Raw genomic sequence first — 25135 nt, 5'->3', positions numbered from 1 at the left:
CTTCTGTGAATGACTTATGTGAATTTTTGTTTACTGCTCATGACCTGTCCATGACCTTTACTAAAAACATCCCTGAGAAAATGGGGAGGCAGGAGGGTCCAGTACCCTGTCCCACTGAATCCAGCGGCTGGGGGCTGTGGCTTCCACTCCTGTTGAGGGGTTTGGAGCTGGGCATGGGGCATCCCCTGCCTTTGGCGGGGGCTTGGAGCTGGGAGGGAGGATCCTCCACTGCCCTGTGGGGCTGGGGAGCTCCAGGATCCCCCAGCGGCTGCTGCAGTGCTCCAGTGTCATGGAAGTCTCTGGAAGTCATGGATTCTGTGACTTCTGCAACTTCAATGATGTAACTGTAGCCTTACTCATGACTGTGTATCCTGGTCTTGCAAACAAATATTAAATTCATTTGAAGGCTTAACAAGGCATTTAATTTTTTGTATGGGCAATAGGAAAGAGGTAGCAACTTTACCGATGGCTACAGAAACTCAGGGTAACATTTTCAAAAGTGCCCACAGTTCCTATGGCACTTTGGATGCTTTTGAAAAATTTTGCCCTGATTCCTTATGTACCTGTAACCTTTTTGAGGTGGGAGTCTCACCAAAAAATGAATTTTTGGAATGTGTTGCTTGCAGTGCTGGCTGTAAGCACAAACAGTTGGCTACAAGCTTGTGTCAGCTTCATCCCATTGCCTATGGCTCCCTTCTCCACTCCTTCCATGTCCCTTTCAGTGGGACTGGAGAGGGAGGTAGCTCACATCCTTTCTACACCCCACTTTGTGGGCTTCCTGCTGTAGATTTCATCATAGGCATCTGATTTCCCCTTCTGATGGTGGGACTGGACAAGGAGGTCCTCTCATTTAGAGACTCCACAGTAGCTTCCTTGCTTAATGCCCTGCAAATCATAAGGATGTTGGCTGTGTTTTGAAAAGATACCTTTCTTGTTCTCATCTTTCTAAGAGTTTCACCTTCCCTGTCATTCCCAACGTGTTTCTCTCCCATACTTACACTGTCAATGTGGTTGTCATTTAATCAGGTGCACATGAATTAATTTTTTCCCGTATTTTGCCCAGGGTACCAGAAGACTATCGTAACAGGCGGTCGTTTGAATTGGTGGAAGCCTTACGGGAGCATCCTAGGAATCCTGGCCACATTCTGATTGGATACAGCAGGGGCCTCATTGTCCTTTGGGACCTGCATAACAAAAGAGTGTCACGCCACTTCCTGGGCAGTCAGGTATTAATGATGGCTGAAATCATTGGGCATGGGGAAGTTGAGCCCCCCTCTCTCCAGGGTTCTCTGAAGAAATATAGACCCAGGAGGTGCAGGGAGAGCCAACTTAATTATTTCCCTCCTATGAATATATATTCTGGTTCTGGAAGGGTTAATGATTCTCTGGATATCAGTCATTGTCTCTTTTCCTCCCTAGCAACTGGAGAACCTCTTTTGGCAGAAGGATGGCCATCAAATTATTAGCTGCCATTATGATGGAAGTTATGCCCAGTGGCCAGTATCCAATGATGATAGGCAGCTTGAGCCCCTGGAAAGCAAAGTGCCTTATGGTCAGTATATGTGTGATAGAAACAAACTGCTTCTGTGCTGAGGCTTAAACTGTTTTTGTTGAACTGTTCTTAAATTCAAACTCACTTCAAGCCCCTGTGGGATCTCAGAATCAAGCTCTCCCCTAGTGTGTAGTCATGGCAGCGCAATGCAGAGCTTGTTGCCCCAATGGGCCTTAAACATCTTAACTCAAAGGGGTCTCTTAAATCCAGTTTGCTTTGGCTTTGATCTCTGCTGAAGCAAGGATGCCTAACTTGATGTCTGTGCTGAGCATAGATGAGCTGGAGGTTAGGGAAAAAAAAAAAAAAAGAGATCTGGGTACAGAAGCATAGCTCACATTATCAGGAAAGGAGCCTAGGGATTCAGTTTTATTCCTTGTTCTGAGTCAGGTGTCCAGCTCTTCTTTAGCAAGAGCCAAGTGACTCCTCTATGTGAGCTAAGTGGATTTCTTTTCCTGTCTGTTGCTTGAGTGCTAAAGAAGAAGTGGTGCCTCTTGTTGGCTGAAACTCCCCAAAAGAGGCTGACTTCTTCCTTTTGCCATATGGAGGCCTCCATAGTGGCCTGACCTGGCCTTTAGAGCTTACTGTCAGCCCTGCATTAACCAGAAGGGAGTGCTGGAAATTGAGACACTTCTGGGGTACAGCTGGCTTGTAGTGCAGTGCTCCTAGCTCTTGCCAGCCAGGTACACCACATGATACTTCTGTCAGTGATACATGTCCGCTACCCTTTGGCCTTAGCCTTCTTCACACTGAATAATACTACTAGAAATGGCATCTCCTAGAGAAAGCAGTGCTTCTCTGAGTTCAGCACAGTGCAGTGCCACTGCCCCACAGACTTTCAAGCTCATGTGGCCATAATGAGTATTTGGCACTTTTGTCAGTATAAAGCAGAATAATTTAAAAGGGCCTTCAGTTTCCACTCTGCTTCCCTTTGTGAGAAATATGAACTCCACCTAATGTAAGATGCATCTTATAATTGTGGTAACTTTGCAAATCTGTCATCCTAGGTCCTTTCCCTTGCAAGGCCATTTCCAAGATTTATTGGCAGACGACGAAGAATGGGTAGGTTTCTGGTTATTCATCTCCCTCCCACCTACTGTTCACAAGAAATGCTTAAAATAGGGTTGTGTGAGGGGAGCACAAGCTTTCTTGTAATCCATTGCTGACTACACTTGTCTCACACATGTAGCCCCTTTTGAGTAACACTGTAGGGAGCCTTTGTCAAACTTTGGGGCCTTATACTTTCTCAGTTAATAAGTTTCCAGTGAAATAGATGGACTCTAAAGAGAGCACAAACGTGTGTCTTTGTTTTTAAGGCCACCTTACATTATATTCCAAGGAGGGATGCCCCGGGCTAGCTATGGTGACCGGCACAGTATCTCTGTCGTCCATGGCAGCCAGCAGATTGCCTTTGACTTTACATCTCGGGTGATAGACTTCTTTGTCGTCTGCAATGCAGATCCTGCTGCAGGTATGTGTTGAGAAGGTGCCCCTGCTCTTCTGAAGAGTAAGGGGCAATCTTGGAGTTGCTCTGTGGGTGGAGATTCTGGGTATGACAAGTAGCAGCTTAGTTGCAAAGCACTGTTTTTTGCTTGTGTTGGGTTGTTTTGTATCATTGTAAATGTCTACAGATGCCATTCATAAGTGAAGTGTGAAATACTGACAGCAGTGATGAATCAGCTACAAACTTCATAAGCACCCACTAAAACCACTTATGATGATGTTCATGCTCTTAACAGCTCATGGAAACAGAGCAAGGTTGGACTTGAGGCATGATTAAGAGACGAGATCCAGTTCTGAATATTGTAATTAAGAGACAGCTCATCAAAGGGAACTATAATTTGTTTTTTTTAATCTCAGACTGGGAGTGAGCGGCTTTCTTAATTACTGTCTGGGTTTATGACATGAGGCTCCATGTAGGATATGAACAAAGGGTAAGATTACAACTAAGGGTCAGTAAACAAAGCATTTTATTAATTCTCTGCTGGCCAACACAAATGTTTGCATTTTTTATACAGCTTAGAAATGACTCAGTCTTATTTGTTCCACCATCTCCCAATCAGCATGTCCCATAGCTTCTCCTGTTCCTGCTAGCAACATGGAGCCTTTGCTGCCTAAGTTTGCAGTACCTGGAATCACTTCCTCTCTTTATTCATCAAATCTGAATGTGTCAGTGATCGCACCCCAACCTTACTCTTTCCCCAAAACCTTTCTGCTTCTCCTGCCCATTTCACTATTGCTACTGCTCTCACCTTCAGAACAGATGTCAGCTTAGTTATTTTAAGTTACAGAAATATACAGTAAAAAAGGACGGCTGAGTGAATTGCAAAACTCTAAGTTCCTGGAGAGGTTTTGTGGGCAACTCTCCCCTGTCATGTGCTACTTAGCTTTGCTAGGTTTTTCAGTTCATGGTGGTCTCTAATACAGAGAAGACTTTTCCGTTTTTAATAGATGGATGTCTTGGAGAAGCAGACATCTAGTCTGGAAACTTAAACACTGTAGCTGTTTCCATGTTTTCCTATGAATGGCTTTAAAGGATTATTTAAGATGGACTTGAATTGCTTCTTTATGATGTATGATGAAAGCAAGAAAGATGTTTGTCATTATAACCTTGTTGACACTAGACTGCCTATTATAGATAAGGCTACAGTGTCTTCCAGGATAGACAAGACCTGAATTTCTTATTTTAAAAGACAACCTTTCAGTCCTCCTTTATTCATCATATAGAAGGACATGAGCCTATTTTTTTAACCTTGCAGGTGTCTGCTCTGAGATGCTGACAAGAGAATATATTTCAAGTTGGAATAACCAGAGTTTTAGTGTCACACCTGACACTTCTAAACACAATTCCTGGATGTGAATTAAAAGCCTTTAGCCTGAAATGACTACAAGCTGCTAAGCTTGTACTGCCCAAGAATTGAGCCCGCCAGTTTGCATATGTTTCTAATGTGTGCAGCCAGGAGCTGTTAGAGGAAGCTGTAGCTGCAGCACTTTAGACCAGGAAGTTATTTAAAATTAAATGTCATGTCTGTGGTCAGCAAGCTTCCTTGTGACTGAGTGCCTAATACTAGTGGATCTGCCCAGCTCACCTCACACACCCCTTAGGGTGTTGTTCATGATGGAAGTAGAGAGGGGTGGTTATATCCCAAAGTCACTTAAATTAATGAGTGTAAAGCTTGTGTATAGCAGCGTGATTCTAGAAGGCAGCTCTTCCTCTCCCCCCCCACCCCCATCTTCAGACTGAGAATACTTTTAAAAAACATAAACATGTAGATTGGCTGTTCCTGTTTGTTTTCAGCTGTTGGTGGGTGGATGTATGGGAGACGCATGTGTAACGCTCTATTGTCTGTACTGTTAGACTGTGCATATACAGTGTACTGCCCGTACTGTTAATGCTGTACCAAGGTGCAGTGCTCACTATATTTATATAGTGCTTATAGGTGCATGGTGCTCTATCGATGTACAAGAGACTGGGTTGCTGCCCTGCAGAGTTTATCTGAATTAGGCACAGTGAAGGACAGCAAACTGAGGAGCAAAATAACAAAACGCTTCGCTCTTTTAGCTATATCGTATTTCTCCTGCCCCTCCCCCCCCATATATGGAGAAACTGAGTCACAAGTGACTAGCCTAAGGTTGTTCAGCAGGCCAGAGCCAGAAGTACAACCCAGATTACCTGACTCCCAGCCCAATGTGAGGTAGAGAAATAATTCACTTGAAGCAAATATTAATATACTGAGTGTCTTGTAGGGTTTGTTTAGTAGATTTTGAGTCTTATACTTCAGGTGGTCAGACAAGTGAGCAGGAGGTGAATTTAAGGGTGGAAAACTAACCCAAATAGAGTTGCGAGCAGAGATATGGCCAAGAAGAGCTGTGTAGGGTATGATAAGTGGGCATGGTTATCATGCGTTGATGTGAATGCAGCTGTGTTCACTTCACTAGATTTCACACTGAAATAAAGTGTACTTATGTAGGTTTTTATATGATGCTTTTTAAAGAGCTGAAAAACCTGCATTGATAAATTTAGATTATGGGTAGAGCCCAACTTCAGTTCTCATCGGTTGTAACATGGCCACTTTGTAACATATGTAAAAGCATGAATATAAGGGTGCAGTGAAGGGAGAGGAGCCCAGAGGGCCCATGACCATGTGACAGAGTGCTATCTGGGCCCTACTTACATGAGTGGCATTGTGACCCTGTGCAACCAGCTAGCCCCCTGTACTGATGAAGGGCTGTCCAGGCCAAAGTTGAGTAAGTGGTGTTGTGGTCCTGGTGTGCAGGATTGCATTGCTACTCACATTTGGGGGAGCTAGTAATCTAAGCCCCTCCTTAGCAAAATTCTGGTTGTGCCTCTGAGTGTTAATGTCATATACAGTAATACAGAATGCTATAAGTCTCAGCTGTGTGGTTGCATTAATGGCTTTTTGTATGTAATTGATAATTGTAGTGCTGTTACAAGTATAGAAATGCTCTTTTCAAGCAGTGCAGATGGCACAGCACACCAGAGGCAGGAAAGCTTCAGATGTCTGAGAGCTGAGATGTAAACATTTGTCAATTACAAGTAGCAGAGCATTTCCCAGAATCTGCTGCATTACTGCTTTTAAGCAGCTTAGCCTTGAGGGACTGAGGTATTAACATAGCACTGAAACAGTCCTTGCCGAGGTGAATACATACCTATCCATCCCAGGCATTGTTAGCTAACTGTAGGTCAAAGGCCTCTTTGGGTACATCTACACTGTAATAAAAAATCCATGCCACTGAGCCTCAGAGCCTGGGTCAGTTGACTTGGGCTCGCAGGCTGTGGGGCTGAAGATAGCAGTGTAAACGTTCAGGCTGGGGATGGAGCATAGAGTCTGAGATCCTGCAAGGTGGGAGGGTCTCAGAGCCAGGGCCCTAATGTCTACACTGAAATTTTAGCCCTGCAGCCGGAGCCCCATGGGCCCGAGTCGGCAGACAGGTTTTTTTATTGCAGTCCAGACATACCCAAATGCATTGTTGACCAAATCTGACTCCTGCTGTGGCCAACCCTCTGCAGGACTTTCTATTAATGCTGCTAAGGTTTTGTCAAACTTGTTGAGAGCTGTTGTTTCTAGTTTCTGGCTAAATATGCAGGTTAGCCCAAAAAGAGTTGAGTATTTATTTATTGTTGATCACAATCATGTTTGTGGGGCAAGCTTCATGGGAATATATTTTCATGCCTATTCTATAGAAAGCTTATTTCTACTTTTAGAGCATATGTAGCCATTTTTATGATTAAAACACTAGGTGCACTATCAAAAGCCAATGAATAAGCCAGCTGAATAGTTTCAATGAATTTTCTTTGCACAGAGTTTGATGACCCCTCTGCTATGGTGGTGCTAGCTGAAGAAGAGCTGGTGGTAATAGACCTGAAGAGTGCAGGCTGGCCAGCAGTCCATCCTCCGTACCTGGCATCTCTCCACTGCTCAGCCATCACCTGTTCACACCATGTCTCCAATATCCCACTGAAACTGTGGGAGAGGGTGATCAGCGCTGGGAGCAAGCAGAACTCTCATTACTCAGATATGGTACGGCAGTTTTAAGCATGCACTCATTCACATGCACATAACATTATAATGTACTCAGTAGGTATCTTTTCTGCCCGGCTATCTGCAGAGTTCCAAGTGGCGCACTGTTGTGGTTAGTGGTAGTACTGAGAAGTCCTGCTCCCAAAACGCCACTGACTTAGTGAAGACAACTATTTGGAATTCAGAATACACCTCTACCTCAATATAACGTGACCTGATATAACATGAATTCGGATATAATGCAGTGAAGCAGCTCTCCAGGGGGATGGGGGGCTGCACACTCCAGTGGATCAAAGCAAATGTGGTAATATTTTTTGGCTCCCGAGGACAGCTTATATCGGGGTAGAGGTGTACTTAGTTCTCCTGCTTTCATCAGTTCTTAGTAAAAGTGAGCTCCAGCTCAGATTGTTTCCAGCAGTAAGTGCTAGCAAACAAAGCTGCCTCTAAACCAGGAGCTCTCAGCCAGAGCAGCTTCTTAAAGAGGAAACTTGAATATAACAACTCCTAACCAAGAAAGTACAGCTGATGAGATCAGAATGAGTACATCTAACAGAGTACACACAGAGATGCACTTTCCTTGTAGCTCATGCTTTCCTGTTCTCCTCCCCCTCTATGGCATGGTCTGTTATACTCTCATTTCACAGAAAGTCATGGTGTGGTCTTCAAGAGTGTTTTCTTTTTAGCCATGGCCAATCGATGGTGGCACTAACCTGGCTCCAGATCCTCCCCAGAGGGACCTGCTTCTTACAGGGTAGGTGCTTTAACTGATAAAAATCAAGGATTCCTTCCCAGTATTTACCCATTCTTGAACTGCCTGTGTTCCTGTCATAAGGGTGTCACATGAATAGACTTGACTCCTGAGTTCTTTTCTGCAGAGAGGAGGTCACCACTTCTTGAAGCTGGACTGCTGACATTTAAAGCTAGTGACCTATAATATGATGTCAGAACAGTTAAGCCATAACTTGTGTGACAGGAAATCATCCTGTCTTTGATCATCCTGAAAAAACTATTGACCCTTCCCAAGATTGACTAATTCCGTTGTTGAAATTTAAACTAACAGTCAAGACAAGTGATGCTAGTTCAGAGGAAACAATATATCTGCAGGGCTGTCTTTCACCCTCACCAGTATAAATCAAGAATAACTCCACTGGAGTTACAGCAGTTTTACATAATTGATGCAAATGAGCACAATCAGACCTGTAAAGTCTAGACATTTCAGTTTCTGGTGTTACACTGGGTGCTAGAATGAAAATGTCCCTGTCCATGTTGTACAAGAAGTCTGCCCCTCTACTGCTTTTCATCTGGAATTTCATAGCACTTTTCAAACATCCCTGCCAGGCAGTTTTATAGGATTTTCAGTGCCAGGATTCTTGACGGAACTAGTTCTTCCTAGAGGTGCAGGGGTGCAGCAGGAGAGATCAAAGTTGCATCAGCAGAGCAGTCATCCATGGCTCAGAATGTTGTAGTTGCTGTGGGCTAGAAGTAGCGGGGTGGAGGTGAATTGAAGGTACTACTCCTTTCCTGTGTCTGGCTCTATCAGTGTTCTTAAATTCTCTATTTTACAACATCAGCTTCTATGTAACCCAATAGGAGTGCAAACTAAAATTCTCCCTAGGATTCAGGGATGTGTGAAAGGACTACTTTCATACTTAGCGTGTATGTCTCAGGTTGTGCCTTCTGTCCTGTCCTTAAAATAGATGGTCTCTTAGAATGAGGGATTCTGCTTTTTCTTTCTGCCTCTTTCCCTCCCGCTCTCTCCCCATGCTGTGAATGCTACTAGTGACTGTGTGCATGTTTCTGACTCTTCTCCATCAGGCACGAAGATGGCACTGTGCGGTTTTGGGATGCTTCAGGTGTTTGCTTGCGCCTCCTTTATAAGCTGAGCACTGTTAGGGTCTTCCTCACAGACGCAGATCCCAATGACAACATGAACCCGCTGGGTGAGGACGAATGGCCTCCACTGCGTAAGGTGAGATGGCAATCACTCAGGTAAACTCTTGAAGCTGGAGAGTTTGGTTCCTGCTGTTGTTGCCTGTCCTCTTCGCAGCTGCAGTGCTAAGGCCAGCTTGTGTTGATGTGACCTCTTTACATTCCATCCACCAGGTTGGTTCCTTTGACCCTTACAGTGATGACCCCAGGCTCGGGATCCAGAAGATTTACCTGTGTAAATACAGCGGCTACCTGACCGTAGCTGGTACGGCAGGGCAGGTACTGAAACCGCAAAACTGATTTTTTGGTGGTCTGCTTTTAAGAGTGCTTCTTGACTATAATAGGAAGTACAACACAAACTAGAAATGGAGTACAAATTGATTCCCTTCTGTGGGTGAGTTTTCTTCACTCTGGAAACAGAGCCATTCTGTGGAAGGGTCCCCCTACCTATCAGCTCCTTCTAGTCTATACTGTATTCTCCCCCTTCTGTCTGATTTGGCCAATCAGCCCTGAGGTAGTTGCCAGCTGCCTGGGTTTTTATGCTTCAGCTTTTTAAAACTTTTCCCCTGATTTTCTCTGCCTGTTGTCTGTACATCTCCGCTATTTGCATTTTGTGCAGACATGCTGCCTGCTAGCTAGCCCATTGGATCCTGGTGTTGCTGGTGCCTAATCAGTAAATGGCACCACCTTGCAACATTCATATAATGGAGAAGCTTGGAGACAATTTAAAGTGGTTTCAGAGTAGCAGCCGTGTTAGTCTGTTTCTGCAAAAAGAACAGGAGTACTTGTGGCACCTTAGAGTGGCTGGGTCAGTTCACAATCCTGCTGACAGGAGGAGGTATTGCTTTGCTGCTGATTGCTATCTAAGCACATGCCACAAGGAGCCTCTGGGGAGGCAACTGGTGATATCTAATGCAACTGCAGCAGGGGGCAGACAGTTCTTTGCCCTCCCTGTTCTCAGAGCTTGTTGCTATAACCCTTTTCTGTGACTGACGCACATAATTCTTATGTACTTCAGCCAAAAAAGGTGAAACTACCTCTGCTGTCTCCCTTGTTTCTGTTCCTTGTAAGCCTGCATTATTGCTTTGATAGAAGACCCCATTTTGGGGTCTGTATAATGTGTCCGTCAGCCAGTGCTACAATCCTCCTTCCGTGAAGACAAAACATGTCTCCTTTCATGTAAACTGACCATGAGCGTCTGTGCTTTGCTTTGTCCCTTAAGGCCTCTCTCTTTAGGGAGCACAGAATGAGTTAGGATGGTCTGACTTGGAGTCACCAAATTTGGTAGCTAGAACTTCATGCTGCCAACATAATTAATCAAATGAAGAAATTAAAAAATGGGAGGCAAAAGTTCTCATGGAAACTTTTTGTCCAGTGGGTATCCATTTGTCATAGGAGTCAGATGGGGAGGCATGTGGTCATGTTGGAAACAAGTGTGCATACTGAAGCCATAGAGAGATCAGGTGGAGTCTAAAAGCTCTGAGGATTGCACAAGGCCTCTGAGCTTATTCCTGTTCCCTCAGATACTGGTGATGGAACTGAATGATGAAGAGTCAGAGCATGTTGTGGACCATGCTGAAGCAGACTTACTACAGGACCAAGAAGGCTATAAGTGGAAAGGTCACGAGAGGCTAAAAGCCCGAGATGAGCCTGTCCGATTTGAACCTGGCTTCCAACCATTTGTCCTGGTTCAATGTCAACCACCTGCTGTGGTCACATCACTGGCTCTTCACTCTGAATGGAAGCTCGTGGCCTTTGGTACCAGCCATGGCTTTGGGCTCTTTGATCACCAGCAGAAACGACTGGTCTTTGTCAAGTAAGTCTCTTCCTTTCTGGCATGATATGGGTACTTCCCTAGGTATGGGAGCTGGCTGGCTAGCACTTCCAAGTAGGCCTAATAAGAGCTGGTATTTCTTGGTTTATGGAGAGCAATGGATATAGCAAAAAGTGTTCTCCTGCTGCGGTGAGTGTGTCTCCTGTGCTTGTTAGTAAGAGTTCACGTGCCTAGCTACCAGTTGCTCCCATAGTGACTGCCAGCTGTTCGGAAAAGCAACTGAGTGCGCCTGCCAACTTTTTTTTTGTCTTAGATGTACGTTGCATCCCAGTGACCAACTGGCCTTGGAAGGCCCTTTGTCTCGGGTGAAGTCCTTGAAGAAATCCCTCCGGCAGTCGTTCAGGCGGATCCGGAGAAGCAGGGTGTCTAGCAGGAAGCGGCGAGCTGGTGGTGGGATCACTGGGGAGGTGAGTCAGTCTGTCTCGAAGGGCTTGTCTATGTGGTGGGTAAGCTCACAGTAGCTGGTGCACACTAGCTATTCTGCACTAACTGTAGACACCCCTGCTGCACATTGAAGTGCCTTTGTGTGTGTTCACTTTGGAGTCGTATTATGCTAACCTGCCTGAGAGCACCCTTCGTGCACAGTAAGTGTGTGCACTTGTGGGGGGTCAGTGTGCAGTAAGCTAGAGCATGAATTTAAAGCACACTAACTTCCCCGTGTAGACAAGCCCTAAGCTTGAGCCCTGTAAGTCCTGCTTGGACCACACAGTGGGTGGAACAGGATAACACAGATGTTCTTAATCTTCAGTCTTAGACCTGGTCTATACTACAGAGTTAAGTCAATGTAAGACTGCTTATTCTGACATAACTCTGTAAGCGACTACACTAAAATGTATCTCCCACCAATGTAACTCCCCCACTATACCAACTTAACTCCACCTCAGTGAGAAATGTAGTGCTTAAATCAATGTAGTTTGTTGAACAGTGTCAGTGTAGACACTGCGTTGCTTACGTCGACTGTTGCTGCCTTTCAGATATCATCTCACAATGTCCCTCATTGGCAGTTAAATTGGTGCACTCGCTCCTGGTCAGGACATGCACTACGATCAGAAGGAGCATGGTGTGGATGTGTAAAACCAATTCAATTACTGCGGTGGCTGTACATCATCGTAACTTAGGTCAATTTAATTTTGTAGTGTAGACTTGGCCTTACTGTACCAATTGCATAATGGCCTGCATTCAGGGCATGCCTACAGAATTAAGTTGACCTAACTTAGGTCAGCATATAGCTGCCACAGTAATTGTGCATTCTACGCTTTGCTCCTTGTGCGGGCAGTGTGCATCCTCACCAGGAGTGCTTGTATCAATTGTACTGTCAGTGCGGGGCATTGTGGGATAGCTGTTGAAAGCTAGTAACAGTATGTAATCAACGCAGTGTCTATACTGATACTGAGTCACCCTAACTACATCGGCATTGACTCTATACCTCTCATGAAGGTGAAGATAAGTTGGCATAGCAGGGCAGTTACATCGGCAGAAGCGAAATTTTAGTGTAAACCCTCACATAGTTAGGTCAATGTAAACTAACTCTGTAGTGTACCAGGCCTCATCTTGTCACTCCTAACACTGGTAACTATGTACTCTTAGGGGTATTCTGTGCCAAAAAATTAAAAATTCTGCACACAATATTTTCAAATTCTGCATATTTTATTTGTCAAAATAACACAATATAATCATACCAGTTTCGGTTATTCTTGCTCATTTATTTCAAAAGACTCGTCAGAATAATCTGTAACAATACAAATCTTTCTCTGGCAAAACCTGTTATCCATAGTTGAACCTGTGGGTTGAAATAAAAATGCAGAAATTCATCAAGGACCAAAGTTGGGTATTCTCCTTCACTTGCTTGCCACTGCCTTTCTTCTCCCCTACACTGTAAAGAGGTTCCAGGGGAGATTGAGAGAGGTTTTATACCCAAAGTTAAATTCCCCTCTAGAGAGGAAGACTCTCTGTAAAGGCAACTACTTGATGTCTTTGAGAGACAAGGTAACTGACGTAATAACCTTTTATTGGACCAGTTTCTGTTGGTGAGAGGGACAAGCTTTCAAGTTCCACAGAGTTCTTCTTTGGGTCTGGGAAAGATCATCAGTGTCACAGCTAACGCAGGATGGAACAGATTGTTAAGCATAAGGAGTTAACGTTGCAAGAAACCATTCAAAATAAAGTGTAGAATTAATACTTCTGCAGTCCTAGGACAAAGGAGAGTTAGTGGGTTACAGATTGTTGTAATGAGATAGAAAGCCAGTGTCACTACTGAGTTCATGATTTTTGGTGTCCAGCAGAGTTATGAATTTAAACTCCCAGGCTTGTCTTTTAAGATGTTGTGCAGGTTTCCTTTGACAAATTGAACTGAGAATTCAGATACAGAGCGTCCCCTCCCCTCCCCCCCCGGTGATATGTTGATCGTTGTCTTTTGTCTTTTTTCTCTGACTTCATTCGAGAACATAGTGATTATCTTGTTTCACTCACATGGTTGTTGGGGCATTTGATTCACCAGATAAGGTGCACCAGATGTAATAGGCATCTGTAGGCGCCGTGGATCTTGTGTTGTGGGGTATTGATCATTATAGCAGTGAAGATAAGACTGCAGGTTTTGCACCTCTTAGGGCAGTGTCTGGTACTGGTTTGAGTTGGTGTATCCTGGTCTGTGGGGAGCTTGCTTCTGATGAGTTGTTTGAAGGCCAGAAAAGACGATTTGGGAAAGATTTTTAAGGATGTGGTCCCCATCAAGTATGAGTTGCAATTATTTGATACCCCAAATGGGTTCCAGTATGGGGTGGTATGTGATAACTAGGGAGGTGCGGTCAGCGGCTTTTTATTTGTTTTGTGTTTGTGGTTTTTTTGTTTTGTTTTGTTTTTGTGAATTGGAGCAGCTGCTCTCAGGGAATTAGGGTACCCTGTTCCATGGTGCAGTCTACTTCTCTGGTGAAGAAGTTTGATGAAGATGATTTTAAGTGTATTAACATGTGTATCCTGGATTTTCTCCTCAGAGCATATTCTGTGGTATCTGAGTGCCTGCTGTAGATATCTTATTTCTTGGCATATCTGGATTGGCTGCTGGATCTGTGAGGGTTCTGTTGTTGAAGCTGATTGTGGTGTTCAAGAAGTTGATGCTGGTGCAGGCTCATTGTAGAGTGTTTTGGTGGGTGGGTGGTGGTAGTTCAAGTTGTGGTAGAAATCAGGGAGTTTAGGTCGTCTGTCCAGCAGATGAAAATATAATTGACGTATCTCAGGTATGTCATTGGTTTTGTGGCGCATAGTCCAGAAATTCTTCCTCAAAATGGCATATGAATAGGTTGGCACATTGGGGAAACATCTTAGTACCCATGGCTGTTTCCATGGTTTGGACAAATTGTTGTTGAATATAAAGTTGTTATGAGTGAGGATGAAATGGATGAATTTGCAATGTGTTTGGGTTGGGTATATGAGTGTTGTCCATTTTCTTGTAGATATTTGAGGCAGACAGTGATGCCGTCATCATGAGGGTTGTTGGTGTATAGGGAAGTGAGAGCCATTGGTCAATATGGTGATCTGAGAGAGTTTGTTGGTTTTATGGTGTTTGTGGAGGAAGTAGGTTATGTCCTGGAGGAAGCTGGCCCTTTGTGTGGTGAGTGGTTTGAGGATGGTTTCTCAAAGTCCTAATATTTCCTGAGTAAGAGCATTATGGCCAGATAGGTTGGGCCTGCCTGGGTTCCCTTGTTTGTGTTTCTTGGGAGGCATGTAGAAGATTCCTGGTGTGTGTTCATGGAGGATGAGATGGTAGAGTTTCTCTTGGAGTTGTCTGCGGAAGGATTTGATGAAATCCTTAAATTCCTATGTGAATTGTGATATGGGATTGTCCTTGAGTTCTTTATGGGAAGTGGTGTCAGGGGTGTCAGTTGGCCTTGTTTATGTAGTTGTCATAGTTGAGAACTATGATGCCACCCCCTTTGTCTGCTGGCTTGGTCCCTATTTGGTGGTTGGATTTCAGGGGCTGTAGAGCTGTCTTTTCTCAACAGAGGTTGGCCCAATAAAAAACTTCACCAATGGAAGTTGATCTAATGAGATTACCTCCCCCAGCTTGTTTCTTTCTTTCATATCCTGGGACCAATATGCCTACAACAACACAAGCAAAAATGGAAGATGTCTTTGAGTCCAGTGCTCCCTCAGTTCAGCCTGTTGCACTAGCAAAAGCTGCAAAAGTGGCCAGTGTTGGAGAAATACAGTTTTTTCTTGCAATATGCAGGAGGAAGTTAACGAAATGAAAATCAAATTCTCATCTTCCTGTAGGATTCAGACAAACTGAATAGCCTCTGCACATTCATTCTTATGGGATGCACAGGCCTGGGCTGGAACATCCTGCTAGTGTGACTATGCAGAGTCCCCTTTGAAGAACCTGGGTTACAAGGAAGTAACCTTTAATTTAGCAGCATGTGTTAATCCCTACTTACTGCCTCTCCAAGGCTAGAAGAGATTGAGGAGGAGGAAAAAGAAATCTTATGTTTAAGAGAACCTGCCTCTCTTCCCCTCTGTTCTTCATGTGAAGGTGCAAGAGGCGAATTCCAAGTTTGACCAAGATGCATTACAGGAGATGGAACTGGCTCCAATCCAGAGGAAGATCGAAGCGCGGTCCGCAGAAGATTCCTTCACTGGCTTTGTGCGCACCTTGTATTTCGCAGACACCTTTTTGAGAGACAGTGAGTAGAATGAGCTCTCCCCCAGCCACACTCTGCACTAAGTGAAAAGAAAGCCCAGCGCCTTCCTTGTACTCCCTGCAGCACTGGAACTATTCAGTCTAAAGCCAAAGTAAATGAGTGAGAGCAGAGCTGTTCTGTATGATCACTACCAGCTGCTGATTGACCCATGACTAAATGAGTTCACCTTGGGGAAGAATTTGAAGTATGTGGTTTTAAAATAGGATGAAGCTTCTTTGGTATTAAACACCATTCATAGTCTCTTCACCTCTGACTGCCAAAAGTCAATCCCCTGACAAGAAGAGGATGTGGTTCCCCTTAATCCTGCTGGGGATGCATCAGATACCAAACTGATACTACATCTGAATTTCCCTCTAATCATGTATATGCTTGGGTTAGTGTGAGCGTATACATTTGCATACAGACAGTAGAACCACTCCATCATGTTTAAAAATTCCTGGAGAGACATCTTGCTCATGGGCTTTATCCCTGCTCCAGGTTCTCGCCACTGCCCCTCCTTGTGGGCAGGCACCAATGGAGGCACAGTCTATGCATTCTGTTTGCGTGTTCCGCCAGCGGAGAGAAGGATGGATGAGCCTGTCAGGGCAGAGCAGGGTGAGTATCACTCAGTAGTGGGAATGTGAGAAACTGTCCTAATGAGATCAGAGGGGCTGCTAAGTACTGCTAGAAAGGTGCAAAGTTGTTAGTTATAAATGGAGAGCAAGATGACTTGGAAACATTATGATTGGCTGAGAGAAGAGATAAGATGACGTTTAGAGCAGTAGGAGCTTGGAGTTCAGCTTTTGCTTATACAGTAGAACTTTAGAATTACGAACGCGTCGGAATGGAGGTTGTTCGTAACGCTGACCAAAACATTATGGTGGTTCATTCAAAAGTTTACAACTGAACATTGACTTAATACAACTTTGAAACTTTACAATGCAGAAGAGAGATGCTGCTTTTCCTTTATTTACATTTAACACAGTACTGTACTGTTTGCTTTTTTTTTTATATTTTGGTCTTTTCTTTGGCCTGGTTGTGTACTGCTGATTCCAAATGTGGTGTGTGGTTGAATGATCAGTTCATAACTCTGGTGCTCATAACTCTGAGGTTCTACTGTAAATTGGTTCTTCTATCCCCGTACCTCTTTAGTTTTAATTCCCATTAGGCTGCTGATGAAGGCACTATCCCTGTACTCAGCCATTGAACTCTGCCAACAAGACATTTTCTCCCCCCAATCCTCCACTTTCTAGTTTATTATTCTGATGGGGGGCCCATTATGTTCCTTCGCTCCACCCTTAATAGTACATGTGTATAGGTTAAAATGAGCCAGTTCTCTCAAACATGGTAAAAGTGGGAATCTGCTGTCTTGCTCATTTAAAACTCATTTGACCTTGTGCACTTAGTTAGAAGACAGACTCTAATTTATGGGCCAGTGGAGTCCATGGACCTTGCCTAAAATTATCACTAAAAGGTGACTCTTTGGAACCTCCATACGCTAAATGTGACTGTTTTGAAAATTACTGTGTCGCCATTGTGTGCTTTTGCCTGTGGCAGTAATCCAGGAGGTGTTAGTTCAGAGCAAAAATACATTAGGTGACCAGCATCATTTAATTATTCCAGCTTTGAATACCAGTTTTTGCAGCAACACTTGCTTGGACCGTTCATATCAGTAGTAGTCTCAGACGACACGTTGATGGATGCTTTGGGGAAACCTACAATAACAGCCTAGTCCATTTATTTATTTCTTAAACCCTTGTCAGCTGGAATTTGGAAACAATGTTTGAATTCAGTTTAAATGCCCATTCTAGTTAAACTGGGTTCTAAAGCTGTTTGACCTCACAGCATGAAAGGAGTTGAATTATTAGATGCACATTCTAGCCTAGGATGGCTTTAACATAGCTGATGAAAATGCTTTAGAAACTACTCTTGGTAAAATGTCATTTCTAGAATCATGACTTTAGGGCAAGCAGTTAACTAACATTTTCTACAGATACAAGTGCTAGTGCATAAGCAAAGGACGCAAACACAGAGAGCCACATAGGTCTCTCCTTTTATATTCAAAAAGAAAAAAAGTTTGCTAGATGGAAGACTCTAGGTGTAGAAATGCACCATTGTCTCATTTCAAGAGGATGTGTGAGTTCTAACATTGTATGCTTGTCACATCCTCTTGACTGGTATCATACCTGTTTTGGGGTTTTTTTCTCACCCTTCTCCACATCTTGTCTGTCTAGCCAAGGAAATTCAGCTGATGCACAGGGCTCCTGTTGTGGGGATACTTGTCTTGGATGGGCATGGCACTCCCCTCCCAGAGCCGCTAGAAGTAGCACATGATCTTTCCAAAAGTCCTGATATGCAAGGCAGCCATCAACTTCTTGTGGTATCTGAAGAGCAGTTTAAGGTAAATACAGTCCACATGCATCTCATCTGATATAAATTCCCTTTTTTAAGATATTAACCTGTACTCCTAGGGATGGATTACAGTAGCTCCTAGGAACTGCAGTGTAGGATTAGGCTGCCTGGCCCACAGAACATAGACTTGGTGTCAGGGCAGAACTAGTGCATGAAATGGACAAGTGGAAGTGGGAGTTTAGCATAATGCAGATGGAGAATATACGAATGTTTGTAGATTTATTTAAAACTCTTTAAAACTCAGCTGCAGTAATTGGCCATTGGGAGAAGATTTGGATTCTGCAGATTAGCATTTAGGGGACATGACTCTTTTTTAAAAAAGGACACTGAGAATTGGCAAGTGTTCAAAAATTGTTTTCACTGTTTTTGCAAAATAGTTCCATAACCAGTAATTGGCTAGTTTTAAGGAAAGAGTCTCTAGGAATAATTTATCAGGGGATCTCCTTGACCTTTTAATGTGGTAGATTGGGCTGTTGGGTTAATCACAGTTTTTCCCTGTGGATATACTTTATGGCTGGAAGGGAAGGGGTTTGAGAGGATGGGAGATAAATTGCAGACCCTCATTACGACTTGAAGCCTTATATTTTCTCCCAGTGAAGTCAGTGGCAAAGTTCCCATTGACTTGAGTGAGAGCAGGAACAGGCCCTGAAGTTGAGACCATGGCTGGCTACACTTATGCCTGTTCAGTATCCCATGATATCCAGGCCTCATTTTAAGCAGGAAGGCAGATTCAGACCTTCATTTCTGTGCATGCTGTTGGGCAAAGGTTCTCTATGAATCAAGGCTTTGTCAAGCAGGAGGGAGCAGCACCATTCCTGAGCTGGGGTTGTAGGCAGTGTATAGCATGGAGGTGTATTATGTGGCTTTTTTCCTCCTGGCAGGTATTCACGCTGCCCAAGGTTAGCTCCAAACTGAAGCTCAAGCTGACAGCTCTGGAAGGCTGTAGGGTACGAAAGGTGACAGTTGCTAACTTTGGCAGCTGCAAGACTGAAGATTATAGTGAAAATAACCTGGCCATCCTCACTAACCTGGGAGACATTCAGATTATCTCTCTGCCCTTCCTGAAGTTGCAGATCCGCTACCCCTGTATCCGTAAGGAAGACGTGAGCGGCATTGCTTCCTGTGTCTTCACCAAATATGGCCAAGGTAATGGCACAAACAGCATAAGCTCCCCTAGATCACTCACCTCTGCCATGTCTTTGGAACCCTTGTTTCACTGTTCTTTAAACTTAGCATTGGTTTTGCTTCCATAATGAGCACGTTGAATCCTCTTTGTAGCCATTCAGATCCAACACACATCAGGTGCTAACTCACCTCACAGTAGAGGGTGGTGTCCGTTGTGTTCCATATTTCCTGACAGCCCTCAAAATAAGACATCTGTATTTTGGCATCTTCCTGGGCTGCTGGATAGCTCTTCCTGAGTCATTGCTCCACAACACTGTCATTTCAAACTGGCATCTGTGGAAGAGCTCCTCCCAGGCCACTCATTTTCCCCTTTCATATCTCCAGAAGGGAGGGAACAAACCCATAGTGCAACTGTGGAAAGAATGGATGCTGCTCAGACTCTTGTCCTGAGGGTTGTAGCTGAAAGAACTCTCAAACTGCAGGTCTCGGACACATGGCACACAGCTTTAAAAAGAGCACAAAGCAATCATCAGTTGGTCAGTTGCTGGTTTGACCCCTTAATGAGGCAGGTGCAATATGCTTCTCCAAAGCCCCAGTGCATTGGTTTGGAGGAAATATAAACAAGATGCCCTTTCTGTGGAGAGTAGAGTACAATTAGATCTCATTTCTTTTTAGGCTGTGATTCTGGATTTTGGCTCTTGAACATGCGTTCTTTCATGAAGCAAATACCCTTTACATTTTCCCCTCTAGGTTTTTATCTGATTTCACCATCAGAGTTTGAGAGATTCTCCCTGTCTACCAAATGGTTGGTTGAGCCCCGGTGTGTGGTGGATACACAAGAAATTACAGGCAACAACTACTTGCACAACAAATCTGGCATGGAGAAGGCTACAAGGAAATCCAGGTAGGACTAGCTAAAAAGATCTCTGTAGGAGCAGCTTGCCTCTCTCTTGTTAGCGTTTCCATTATGGCTTGTGTTTGAAGGGTGGTCTACTTCTAAATCTAGTATCCTTGACTTGATCCAGACAGGACCATACTATGTGAGTTCTAAATGGTCTTGTCTGCCCTTCTCCTCCTCCAAGCTCACTGTGATACATTATCTTGTGAAGCCAGAGAACACTTCCTTTCCAAAAAGGACTGGACAGGGCTTCCTTTGAAGACTGTTGACATCACTCCAAACTGATTGCCATGAGGTAGAGCCTTGCACGGGGGTATTCTTCAATCCTACTCCTCTATTATGGCAGTGGGTGCTGCGGGACTTGGAGGATTCCAGTCCCGCTGCAGGGCTCTACCATAAGGCAATGGAACTTTCTCCCTGGTCCGTTCCCTACCAGCTGTCTTACATTTCCCACTACCAACTTTCTATGAGTGACAGCTTTTGAGGGCATTGCATGCAACTTCCACCTCTCCACTCATTTGCACTTTGTCATATTACTTGTTTGCAGTCTATTATGTAGCAGACCTGACTGTTGCTTTGTAGTTTGAATCCTGATGTTCTTCCTTGTGGAAGCAGATCTTCCCTAGAGGTGATGTGTTTTGATGCAAATCACCTAGGAGGGTGTTTAAGAAAAACTGAGGAGTTCTAGCCAATGGGGACCTTCCCTGTCACCCATCATCCTAATGCTTCTCTCAGCTGCTTGCTCAGGACACCTCTCTGCATTAGCATGCGTGCTCTGACTGACCCAGAGGAATCTTTCCTTGTCTGATCTGCCAGGTATTATGTACAAGAATCTACTTGCCTCTCTGATACCTTTTTGAACCTTCTTCCCCAGGGAATCAGGCAGGAGTTCTGGTGACCCCGGAGAACATGATGGTAAGCAGGCAACAAATGTATTTATTTAACTTAGTGATATGTATAAACCATTTTTTAAACCTTTGCGATTGGTGGTCATATTTTCTTCAAAGAAAAGAAGTGAGGAGCTGTAGTATTGGGAAGAGGGAGATTGTTCTCTCTTCGTTAGAAGTAGTCATCTCAGAACCTTCAGGTGACCTGGATGCCTCAGGTTCTACAGCAGACTGATCTTGGATTGTTTTTAGAAAGGGAAGCCCAGTCGTGCTATAAAAAAGGGATTTGTGGGTGTGAGGTGTGGAATCTTTGACTATTTAACGAGCATGTTGCTGTGATGCTGTCTCTAGAACAAGCCAAACTGGGCTTAATAAGTATCCACCTCGTTTTTTGTATTTGTGGTGTTTCCCCTAGTGCCTATCACTGTAGTGTTCTAGTACATATTGCCTTTATCCCCCATGAAAAGTTGTTGGACATCAACCTGTTTTCTGCCTTTCAGAGAGGAAGTCTGGGAGGTTGATGGAACATGCCTTACTCAATGATGAAAGTGAGTGAGACAAAATTGGAGCTGCTGGAGGGGCAGCTGCGCCGGTTGGTGGGGGTGACGTGTAGCCTTCTGTAGTGGAGGCATGAACTGTTCATCCTCCTGGTTACAACAGACTGTTGCAGCTCCAGAAAGTACATAAGGCTAGAATAAAATGATTTATTTGCATTACTGAGCCCCTAGGAGCCTCAGTAATGGACTAAGACCCCATTGGGCTTGGTGCTGGACAAGCGCAACAGAAAGATAGTCCCTCCTCCAGAGATCCATATCAGCTTTATTTCATGGATTGGTGAGGGTGGGAGTGTCCTAAGGAAAAGAGATGATAAAGCTCTGTATAGCTGCCTACCTGCTTCCATTGTTGCCTAACCCTAATATACACAAGGAACTTCACTTTCCAGCAGTACCCAAGAATGAAGGGCCAGTTGGAACGGGCTATTTTCCTGGACTGCTAGCATGCTGGTGCTGGCAGCATTTCTTCTGGAGACACACTTCTATGTGCCAGCCCCTTAATCAGAGTTTTGTAGTTATGTCAGAGGCTGGTGCTGCAGAAGGGGCAGTAATATTATTTAGAGGCCTGACAGTCATGGAGGAGGCAGGAAGACAGGTTTTAAAGGCCATTCTGAAAAGATATGCAGTGAAAGTAGCATGTGCAATCAAGCTCTTAAAACAACCTCACTGTAAACGTTTACTGATTCAAGCAGAGGATCTTGCACATCTGCTCCCACTTCTCACTGCTCTTTAACTGTTTTCTTTCCAGAAGTTCTGAAGGAGATCCAAAGTACCCTGGAGGGGGAGAGAAGGTGAGTACCTGTGACCAACCTTCCTTTCTCCCTGGTGAGCTGGTAAAGGTGGTAAAATGGGGAGAATATCCAGCACAATGGCAGATATTGTTGCAGTGAACCACTGGCAACTGCTCATATGTGTGTGTTGCAAACTGGTCCAAATTGAAACTTGTTCTACGCAAGAACAACTCCCTTGAGTTTTTATGAATAATCCTTTGTCTCTTTCTCTTGGAGAAACAGAAGCGATCACATTTCCATATCCCAAAGGAGCAGGACTCTGAGTACTCGCATACAGGTTCAAATCAACCCACATTACGCTATGGGCAGGCCACATGGGCTTAGGTGACTGAAGATGGGACTTGGGACAGGAACTCTAGGGATCTAATCCTGGCTCTGCACTGACTGTAACTTGGACATGTATCTCTCTGCTCCAATTCCCTATCTCTACACATAGGCAATAAGTTACCTCATGGGTGCTGGGCTTTAACTCCTGTCCACAGAACACTTTGAGCTGTTCAGGTGACGGGCTACAGAAGTGCAGATGAATGACTGGCATTACAATTGGTGCAAAATACTTTAGTGCTTGGTGGGGTAGGAAACCCAGGGTTTCCAAGGATCTGCGGAGAGGATGGGTGACTGCCTGACACACCTGCATGTATCTATCCAGATAGAGTGATTGCATTGCACTGATGGACTTTGCTCCCTTGTCATTGCAGGAGCTATGGAGAGAGAAATTCAAGAAGAATTCACGTAGGACATGGACTAAGTAATGGAGGAGGTAAGTGAAGCCAAGGGTATTTCCAGGTCTGGTGCAGCAACATGAGGCAAGAAGCGAAGGGTCGGCAATCCTAACAATCTGGTGCTTTTCATTTACATGGCACTCTACAGCGGCGGTTCTCAACCAGGGGAACGTGTACCCGGGGGTTATGCAGAGGTCTTCCAGGGGGTACATCAACTCCTCTAGATATTGGCCTAGTTTATAACAGGTACATAAAAAGCACTAGCAAAGTCAGTACAAACTAAAACTTCAGACAGACATTGACTTGTTTATACTGCTCTGTATACTAGACACTGAAATGTAAGTCCAAGATTTATATTCCAATTGATTTATTTTATAATTATATGGTAGCAAGGAGAAAGTCAGCCATTTTTAAATAGCATTGTGCCGTGACACTTTTTTGTATATTTGTCTGATTTTGTAAGCAAATAAATTGAGATGAAACTTGGGGTACACGTGACATATCAGACTCCTGAAAGGAGTATGGTAGTCTGGAAAAGTTGAGTCTCAACTGCTCTACAGATCACCTCATCTGACTGGATGGGAGCCTAGTGGCTGCCTGATACGTCTGTCAGTGTTTGAGCAGCCTGGGTGCCAGCTGAACAAACAAGTGCTGCCCAGTCCTGGATGGAGTTACACAAGTTCCTCCTAAAACCCTGTCTTGCATTTTAAGCTGTTGAAATTTGCTGTGGGCTCTTTTTGGGAGACCTGCTAGTAGAGAGGGGCTCTCTAGCTGGGAGCATTGGGGCACGCAGAACTCCTTTGCATGTCACTACCCTCTCCATCTCTTTGCAAGAAACCATGAGCAGGCTAAGCTATGGCAGGCCTACGCTGCAGCATCGCTGCTTGTGCTGCATTCAGCACAGCCATGGGGGGAAAACCCCTTACAGAGTATGTATGTCTAGCCAGAGGGATAAACCCACTTATCTGACGTGGATGTGCAGGCTGCCTGTCTTCTCTAAGGGAGTGTCTGGCAGCCAGGGCATAAGGCCTGTTGTTGGGATTTGCATAAGGATGTGAGTTGATCTTGTGAGCATTGATGTGAACCCCAGATTAAAGATCAGACTGGCATGAGCTCTACAAACCTTCTACCCAATATGTTCCTGAATTGGTGAGGGGGAGTTATCTGTCCAGAATGATCCTAATATGGTGCCACATATTCTTGCCCTAAGCAGAATGATCAGACCTCAGCAAAGCCGCTGTGACTTCCTGGCATTGGATTGAGTGCCATAACACTACTGACTGGGAAAGCCGTCCCATGGAGAGGAGGCCTCTACTTCTCCCTGCACAGCAGGAGACAAAGCTGCAACTCACTCATGTGTCTGCCTGCCTCTCCTCTGCCTCTCCCCTTCGTGCCTCACCAGAAACCACCACCTCCTCCTGGAGTCTGCCTTGCACGGAGGCCAGAAGCAGACTGCCTGCTCTGATGCACCACAAACCTCTGTGTACGTCTTTGTAACTATTTTTAATGTTTGCACAATTCTCTCTTTTTCTACTGGGCTGGGTTTTAAATTATAAATGTTCCTGCCCTGGGTGCAGAGTTTTAATAAACACACTGTTACCTCTGAGTGGTTTAAGATTATTTTTTGTACAATTTGTTTAAATTGTATGGGTGTTTTGTTTTAATGGAAACGTATTTTAATAATGTACTTTTTAAAAAAAACAAATGAAATAATATATCTATCATTTTAGATCCCTGTGGCTGCTGTAATTGGTATTTGAATGAGGCATTCTGGTTTGGTTTTGTTTGACGGTACTGTTAACTGGTTTTACAAATTTGGGTAGAATCTATTTTTGTAGCTGTTCAGATTGGAGGAAATTTAATCGAACTTGATTTGTCTCTCAACACTAAGTTGCTCTTTTTTTGAAATAAATGAAAACGCTCAATTACTTTGTGGTCATGGTCTGCTCCAGTATCTGCTACTTTGACAAAAGCAGGGACTCGTTCCTTTGCATGGTAGAAGCAGGGCAGCTTCAGGGATTGGGACTCTCACCAGCATCTGCTCAGAAACTGACATGAAAGGCCAGTGTTGCTGATGAACCAATTCTAATCAGTGCATGTGTCTGATTAGAGGGAGGAGCTGTTAGCCTTCACCTTCACGCTTGCCTCCTTCACCCACAGATTGGAGGGGCTTATGAATCCACCCCTAGAAATCTGATCTAGAAGCACTTCTAACTCT

General features: G+C 44.3%; 1 protein-coding gene across 1 annotated transcript in view; it reads left to right on the top strand.

Annotated features, from left to right (window-relative positions):
• LLGL2 (LLGL scribble cell polarity complex component 2) overlaps positions 1-24216 on the top strand; it is a 54892-nt gene extending 30676 nt beyond the window's left edge. The window contains exons 7-26 of the mRNA XM_032792916.2: positions 1064-1226; positions 1420-1552; positions 2557-2611; positions 2866-3020; positions 6875-7092; positions 7776-7843; positions 8908-9061; positions 9196-9300; positions 10545-10837; positions 11109-11262; positions 15381-15531; positions 16027-16143; positions 17763-17929; positions 18822-19086; positions 19816-19969; positions 20838-20878; positions 21351-21398; positions 22153-22195; positions 22894-22955; positions 24128-24216. Of these exons, the coding sequence (XP_032648807.1) occupies positions 1064-1226; positions 1420-1552; positions 2557-2611; positions 2866-3020; positions 6875-7092; positions 7776-7843; positions 8908-9061; positions 9196-9300; positions 10545-10837; positions 11109-11262; positions 15381-15531; positions 16027-16143; positions 17763-17929; positions 18822-19086; positions 19816-19969; positions 20838-20878; positions 21351-21398; positions 22153-22195; positions 22894-22955; positions 24128-24135 (2554 nt within the window). The 3' untranslated portion in view covers positions 24136-24216. The remainder of the gene's footprint in view (positions 1-1063; positions 1227-1419; positions 1553-2556; positions 2612-2865; positions 3021-6874; positions 7093-7775; positions 7844-8907; positions 9062-9195; positions 9301-10544; positions 10838-11108; positions 11263-15380; positions 15532-16026; positions 16144-17762; positions 17930-18821; positions 19087-19815; positions 19970-20837; positions 20879-21350; positions 21399-22152; positions 22196-22893; positions 22956-24127) is intronic.
• The last annotated feature ends 919 nt before the right edge of the window (positions 24217-25135 follow it).

Source organism: Chelonoidis abingdonii, chromosome 13, assembly GCF_003597395.2.
Source record: "Chelonoidis abingdonii isolate Lonesome George chromosome 13, CheloAbing_2.0, whole genome shotgun sequence".
Taxonomy (NCBI): Eukaryota; Metazoa; Chordata; order Testudines; family Testudinidae; genus Chelonoidis; species Chelonoidis abingdonii.
This window is presented reverse-complemented; position numbering and strand designations above follow the sequence as displayed.